Below are 7924 nucleotides of genomic sequence, written 5' to 3'. Positions count from 1 at the left end.
GAGTGGGCGGGGCCTGTGTGCCGTGGGCGGGGCCTGTGATTGGACGATAGAAGCTGAACTTTGTCACTTGAGTCAGTTATTATTCAGAGTTTGTGCAGCTGCTGACACCAAACTGATCCCAGGTAAGAGCTCCTGATTCAACCACTGAAACATTACACTTGAACATCAGAAGGGTCAAATGTCATACTGAAATCATCTTTAATAACTCTGATGTAAAAACAGAAACAGGACTGAGATCATGCTTTAATGATTGTGTATGAATGTGACGATGAGTTCCATGTGAGGTGAATATTATGAAGTGTCTCTGTAGCAGCATCTTTATTAAAATACAGAATATTTACATATGAACAGTTTCGGAAACATATTTAACATGTGTGGCAAAAACATATCTGAGCTGCTGTCAGCGCCCCCTTCAGACCATCGTCCTGAAGAGGGCGCTGCAGGAACATCATGGACTCAGTAACATGGAGGAGGAAGAATTCACATCGTTGATCACAGTGAAAATACTGCACAGTAAAACCCTGTGAAGCAGGTCAAAGTTTAAAATGTCCCTGAGGTTAAATTAAAATCAGGAACACAAAGTCAACGTGTTTGACTTCAGCCACCTCTCCTCACGTGTCTTATTGCCTTCTTTTTTACTATTTGGATTTTATGCAGTTTTATGTGTGCAAATAAAAATAATAATAAAATTAAAGGTAAAAATACCAAACACAGGAATATATGTAAAGAAATACCATAAAATTATTTAAATTTAAAATAAATTAGAAAACAACTTCAGCGTTTATTATTAAAGTTCATCAACTTTCCTTTCAAACATTTTCTGTAGAACTCTGAGTTAGTAAAGACCAGTGAGCTCAGAGCTCAGATACAGGAACATGGTGCAGTCATGTGATGCACCATCTGTCCCTCTGAGGTGTGGTGCAGTTACAGTCTACAGTCGACTGTAGGAGGACCTGGCGTTGGCGTTGGCGTTGGCGGTGTGAGGCCGTGTATCAGCTGACAGCAGCAGTCAGGCTGTGGGCGGGGCTCTTTATCTCTGACACACAGACACACTGAACCAATGCTGCCATGTTAATGCTAATGCTAACATCTGCAGCAGAGGTCGAGCTGCGTCTGATCAGTCTTCAGAGTCCTGCTGTTGTTTCAGGATCAATAAATTTTATTGATCTGTCTGAACCCTGTTTGATCTGAAACTGATCGATTATTTATTTATTATTGATCCTTTGGAAGAAGATGATTCATCAGGTTTTATCTCAGCAGCTCACACTCATGTTTATAGATATAATGTGAACCTAAAACTACCTGGTGCACACGTCACTATAAAATATAAATATCTTGTATATGTGCGTATCATAACTATATTGTGTGTATATAACAGTCTGGTGTACACACACGCACACACACACACACGGTGGCGGTGGCCGTGTGTTGTTCTTCCTGTTAACTTTATTGACACATTCTTCAGATTCATTTCCTCCAAATCAAAGTTCACTCAGTCACTCAGTCATGTTCTCACTTTACTGTACTTTATTTTAGGTTCCTGTACTCGAGTATTTCTACTTTCTGATACTTTATACTTCTGAAGAGTCTCACTTTCTTTTTTTTTTCATTTTTGCATAAGCAGTATTTTTGATAGCTCACGTCCTTATAACAATAACTGTGTGTCATATCTGCAGTATCAGTTTGAACACAGGAACTTCAACAGAATATTTTCAGACTGCTTTTAGTCCAGTCAAAGATCTGAGTCCGTCCTGCTCCGACAGTAAAGTTCATGTTTCAGCATTAAAACACTAATGATTTACAGTAAAGGAAATAATCCTCCTCTGATCATCTGCAGCTCATTAACAGATGTTTCATAGATTTTGTTCATGAGCTCATAAAGTGACAGCAGCTTTATTACTGTCTCTCATGTCTGTGGGACATCAGAATATTTCAATCTTAATCTGACACTCACACCTCTTCATCTCAAAGACTCTGAATCCCACAATGCTTTGCAGGAATCTGTTGGATGTTTTAAAGCGTTCAGAAACACTCGCTCTGAGAGAGCAGAGCATCAGGTTCCTGAACGCACCGTCATCACATCATCCAGAACACAAACTGAGAACAGAGAAACCGAGACCTGATGCTGCTGTTTCCATAGTAACTGACCTGTCTCTCTGTTGTTTCCATAGTAACTGACCCTTCTCTGTTGTTTCCGTGGTAACCGACCTGTCTCTCTGTTGTTTCCATGGTAACTGTCCTGTCTGTTGTTTCAGAGACTCTCGGCGGGAGACCGTCAGGATGTTGTGACTCCTCAGAGTTTCCAAACATCGTGCTCTGTTCAGCGTCTTCCTCCATCAGAACCTCCGCCACCCACCGCCACCACAGCGCCCCCCGCAGCCATGGAGAGCATCCCGAGGAGGTGGGTGCTGAAGCCTCTGTCCCCCCTGCTGCAACTCTCAGATCTGCGCACCATCGCTGGCCCCACTCAGACCGACGCCTCTGCCCTGGACGATCCAGTCTTCACCTCCAGCAGCATCTCCATCGCCCGCAGTCATTCATCGGTGGTCGTCTCCTCGCAGCAGGGCAACGGGTCCGGGGACGTGGTGGTTCAGGCCCGGCAGGTCGCGGTGTCGCAGGACAGAGGGAGCACCAGCGACGAGTGGAATCCCAGCAGCCCCAGCAGTCCCAGCAGCAGCTCGGGCTCTCACTGCGGTTTCTACTCCTTCGTGGAAGATCCGACGAGTCAGGAGGCGGAACTGAACGAAGCCTGGATGGTGTCGCCGCAGCGTCAGACGCAGCTGTCGACCCTGAAGGAGGAGAAAGGATTCAGACTGCAGACGTACGCCAGCAGCAGGAAGCCAGAGAGTCTGTTTGCAGACGGAAATGGAGATGCGCAGTACAGAGTGGATCAGAGCGATGGTGTTGAGGTGGTCCGGGAGGAAGAGGAGCAGCAGCTGAGGAAGGAGATCATTCGCAGCCAAGCACCAAAGAAGAACCTGACATTCAAAGATCAGCTGAGTGCTCTGGAGAATCTGGATCTGAGCCGTTCCCCCAACAAGCTGATGGAAGGTTTCAGTGTGAGCTTCAGTCCTGTCGCCTCCAGACCGCGACCTCCGAGCCCGGCTGCGCCCGGGACCATCGACGAGGAACAGATCAACTTCAGCACCGCCCGACAGCAGTTCCTGAAGATGGAGCAGGACAGGCTGACTGCAGTCCCCAGTCCTCTGAGATCCTCCATAACACACCTGAACACGTCTCTGCAGACAGATCCTGATGCGTCCTTATCGAAGCAGGTAGAGTCATCATACCACGGCATGGAGACATACAGCGGGGTGGAGACAAGTGAAGCTCCAACAGCATTCAAACCAACAGAAGATGAGGCGTTCCCTGAGAGGAAGGTGGCGGTGTGTCAGACTGAGAAGCCTCTCAGCCGGCAGAGCAGCGTGTTCGATGACCTGGACTCCGGCCTGGAGGAGCTGTCTGTGGAGGTGGGCGGCGGCTACACCAGCGACGAAGGTGTGTTCAATGACAACACTCAGCAACAGGACAGGAGCAGTGTGTCCAAGAGTGACTATGAGACACCGATTGAGAGGGAGATCCGCTTAAATCAGGAACGTGAGGAGAACCTGCGACGCTCTCGAGGGCTGAAGCTCAGCGACAGCAGAGCAGAGATGGTTGAGATCAAAACCAAACGCTTACAGACGCTGCCGCTGCTGACACTCATCAAATCCAAAGAGAAGAACAGAGTGAGCTTCATTATCCAACGCGAGATCCAGAAGGAGAATGAGAGGAGGGAGGAGCCTCATCAGGAGGGAGGACACAGTCCAGATCCTCCGCAGGACCCGGAGGACATAAAGATGGAGTCTGTCCAGCAGGACGAGGACGAGAGGACAGAGGCCAGAGTTCAGTCTGGAGACACAGACATCTTCCTGTCTCCCTGCTGTCCTCATCGACACTCCGAAGAGACCGAGCGCTACATCAGCCAGATGAGTTCAGCTCCACCTTCCTTTTCTGTGAGGGACTCAGATGTCCAGTACACAAGAGGCCTCCGCCAAGATCTAACAACTTCTTCATCCTTCCGCGCCTCCTCCTCCTCCTCTTCCTCTTCCCCAACACCTCGACGTGATATGACCTGGACCACGCCGCGGTCCTGGAGGGAGAACCTGGAGTCCACGGGCCTGCAGTCCAGAGGGACAGGCGCTCCAGATTTCATCGAGAAGGAGATCGAGGAGGCGTTGAGACGGGAGCAGGAGCTGAAGGAGCTGAGGGAGTCCAGAGAGGAGACAGACGGACGGCTCCTCTCTCCGGCTCCTCTGGTGGAGCAGGCGAACAAGATGGCCATCAGTCAGTTCTACCCTCCTGTAAACGCAGGTATGTCTTTATCAAGGCTCAGCTACCAACCAGGACTCAGACCGCCAGAGTAATCTGATTACTGACTGTGTGTCAGAGGCAGTATTCTAATTACTTATGAACTTGTTTGGGACTGAAAACTGTGACTGACTGTGACTGACAGTGACTGGTTCATCAGATCATGATGAACTGACACAGAACACCTGAGACCGGAAGTAAACAGGAGGAGTGGTCAGTTTTTGTGCTACCACTAGTTGTCTGTGTTGCTAAACTAAGCTAAGCTAAGCTAAGCTAAGCTAAGCTAAAAAGCTGCTGGTTGTAGCTTTATATTTAGCAACAAAAAGTTGAACACTTTAGAAATATCACACAAACACAAAAGAGTCATAACATACATTTACTGAACATTCTGCAACGTTTTGAATCAGAAATTTCTAAAAACGAATCTGAGACACAACGATGACTGAAAAATAACTGAAGGAGATTTTAGAAACATTTTTTTTTAAAAATCAGCGGTACGGTGTGCAGTGGGTTTCCTTCAGGTGCTCCGACATGTTCTCCCTGTGTCAGCGTGGGTTTCGTCCGGGTATCTATGTCACCATAGATACAAGAGAGCAATGTGTTACCATCTGCTCAGATTCAGAAAACCTTCACATTTCATTTTGTAGTAACAAAAAAGCCTCGGACACAGAGACACAGACATGTTGTAAAACTGATGTAAAATACTTCAGCATTTAGAAATGTATCAGACCAGACACACACAAAAAACCAAAAAACCAAAAAACAAAACCAGAGTGCTCTGAAAGAAGACATGAGGTGGGACAATTTGTCACGTTGACTCTGTCCTCAGTGGGACCAACTGACAGGGACACTCAGGAGGAGACCTCAGTAACAGCAGACCACAGGGACATCTGACCTTTGACCTCAGCAACAGCAGACCGCAGGAACAGGCGACCTTTGACCTCGGTAACAGCAGACCGCAGGAACAGGTGACCTTTGACCTCAGCCACAGCAGACCGCAGGGACAGGTGACCTTTGACCTCAGTAACAGCAGACCGCAGGGACAGGTGACCTTTGACCTCAGTGACAGCAGACTGTCGACTGTGAGCTGCTCTGATACGACTGATCTGAGACCAATGACAGGAAGTGACATCAGCATAGTGTCAGTGAGTCAGGTGAAGAGGACGCTGCAGTCTGAGAATAAATAACTGATTGAGATGACGACCAAAGTCCGACAGCCTCAGTGGGGTCACTGCCCTCTGTGTCAATCAGTGACAGGTCTGTAACCACGGCAACCAATCAGAGTGAGACATCAGTCTGACTCACATGACTCACCTGTACAGGTAACAGAGAGCAGAGACACAGCCCCACCTGGTGGACACATGACATGACTGATAACACTACAGACCAGCTGACATTACAGCCTGTCACATATGATGTCACATATGATGTCATTGATGATGTGCTTTCTGTTGTGTTTCAGACAAACCTGTCAGTGTGTCCTCCCCCTCTCCTCGTCCCTTTGTCCGTCTGTCCTCCTTCTCCTTCATCACGGCTCAGCCCTGGTCCTACTCACCTCCTCCCTCCTCCTCCCCCGCGGCGCACAGCTCGGCGCCTCCTCCTGTCGGAGGACTGACGGACACACTGCTGCAGGACTTCGAGGAGAGACGAGTCAAACTGAAGCTGGAGGAGAGCGCAGTGAGTCACTGACACATCCAGGCTCTTATTTTGAAGGGTTGTGTACTTCCTGTCAGTGACAAATAAAATAAAACAAACAAACTCATGATTATTGATCAGTTATTGATTTGTGATAAACTGCTGATCAGCTTTAATCCTCTGTGTTTCAGTACGCAGGAATTCAGCCGGTTGATGACGTGAATAACGAGGTATGTGAATGTTCCACAGGTAACCATGGTAACCATGAACAGCGTTGTGTTTGGCTGTGTCCACTCAGGCTGGCGTAAACTACACCGCACATAAAATAACTGGACATCTCATTCGATGCCAACTTTAAGGTTAGTTGTTGTGGCCCTGCTCTGTGACAAATATATGATGTCAGCTCTACGATCCTCGTCACCGAAAACCACCGACCTGTTGTTCTGACAGCGGGTAAGCTCTGACCTGGAGGGATGACATGACCTGGAGGGATGACATCACTTAGAGCAAACGATTTGTTTAGTCGAACACATTTCTGTCTGAAGACATTTTCCCCTGAACAAATGACATAAAGCGACATGCAAACATTCAGGAAACCAACTACATCATTTCTTGCACATTATTGTGCTACAGAGTTAAGTGTTACAGAGCTGTAACAGTTAACTAACTAACAGTTAACTAACAGTTAACTTACTAACAGTTAACTATCAGTTAACTAACTAACTAACAGTTAACTTACAGTGAACTTGCAATTAACTAACAGTTAACTAACAGTTAACTTGCAATTAAGTAACTAACAGTTAACTTACAGTTAACTACCGGTTAACTTATAACTAACTAACAGTTGACTTACAGTTAACTAACTGTTAACTAACAGTTAACTAATTAACTAACAGTTAACTTACAGTTAACTAACTTACAGTTAACTTACAATTAACTAACAGTTAACTAACAGTTAACTTGCAGTTAACTTACAGTTAACTAACTAACAGTTAACTAACAGTTAACTTACAATTAACTAACTAACTAACAGTTAACTAACAGTTAACTTACAATTGACTAACAGTTAACTTACAGTTAACTTACAATTAATGAACAAACAGTTAACAGTTAACTAACAGTTAACTTACACTTAACTAACAGTTAACTTACAATTAACTAACTAACTGTTAACTAACAGTTAACTAACAGTTAACTTGCAATTAACTAACTAACAGTTAACTTACAGTTAACTAACGTTAACTTATAACTAACAGTTAACTTACAGTTAACTAAATGTTAACTAACTGTTAACAGTTAGTTAACTAACAGTTAACTAACAGTTAACTTACAATTAACGAACAAACAGTTAACAGTTAACTTACAGTTAACTAACAGTTAACTAACAATTAACTGTAAGTTAACTGTTAGTTCGTTAACTAACAGTTAAGCAGCTGTTAAGGACTCAGAACTTTCTGTGTCTTTTCTTTCGGCTGTTTTCAGGTCGTTGAGTCGACTCGAGTTACTCGACATAAAAACCAACGCGCTCTACGCTGGGAGGCCGGAGTGTTTGCCAACCGGGAGGACCAGGAGGACCAGTGAGACCAGCAGGAGCTGGCCCTGCAGCAGGAGAGGAAGAGGAAGATGGTGTCCCCTCACGAACAGGACTTTGGTCTGGTTCCTCAAGATGAGGGTAAAATGGTTTAAACTGGAACACTCCAAAGAAATGGCTGCTCCTGATTGGTCCTCTCTCCTCATCCAATCAGCTGCCTCGTGTCTGACTCCTGTAGAGTGGAAGTTAAGAGTTAAAGTGAGTGAAGAAGAGCAGTGGTTTGTTTGATCACCTGACGCAGAGAAACAGGAAGTTCCTGCTTGTTTTCATGGTTTCAAACTGACGCAGAGAAAAAAATAAAAATAAAGTTTCAAACTGTTGAACTGTCTGTGTGTCTGTCTGTCTGTG

General features: G+C 45.7%; 1 protein-coding gene across 2 annotated transcripts; it reads left to right on the top strand.

Moving 5' to 3' along the window:
- Positions 1 to 7899, top strand: misp (mitotic spindle positioning). 2 transcript variants are annotated; one of them, XM_033622564.2, is made up of 5 exons: positions 1 to 122; positions 2256 to 4353; positions 5813 to 6027; positions 6177 to 6215; positions 7468 to 7899. In XM_033622564.2, the coding sequence occupies exons 2-5, from the start codon at positions 2382 to 2384 to the stop codon at positions 7564 to 7566; spliced, it is 2325 nt and encodes a 774-aa protein (XP_033478455.1). In that variant the 5' UTR covers positions 1 to 122; positions 2256 to 2381; the 3' UTR covers positions 7567 to 7899. The 2 variants fall into 2 exon arrangements, with proteins under 2 accessions (XP_033478455.1, XP_078024534.1); XM_078168408.1 differs by lacking the exons at positions 6177 to 6215; positions 7468 to 7899 and adding an exon at positions 6235 to 6623.
- The last annotated feature ends 25 nt before the right edge of the window (positions 7900 to 7924 follow it).

The sequence above is a fragment of the Epinephelus lanceolatus genome, chromosome 6, assembly GCF_041903045.1.
Source record: "Epinephelus lanceolatus isolate andai-2023 chromosome 6, ASM4190304v1, whole genome shotgun sequence".
In the NCBI taxonomy this organism is placed as follows: domain Eukaryota; kingdom Metazoa; phylum Chordata; class Actinopteri; order Perciformes; family Serranidae; genus Epinephelus; species Epinephelus lanceolatus.
This window is presented reverse-complemented; position numbering and strand designations above follow the sequence as displayed.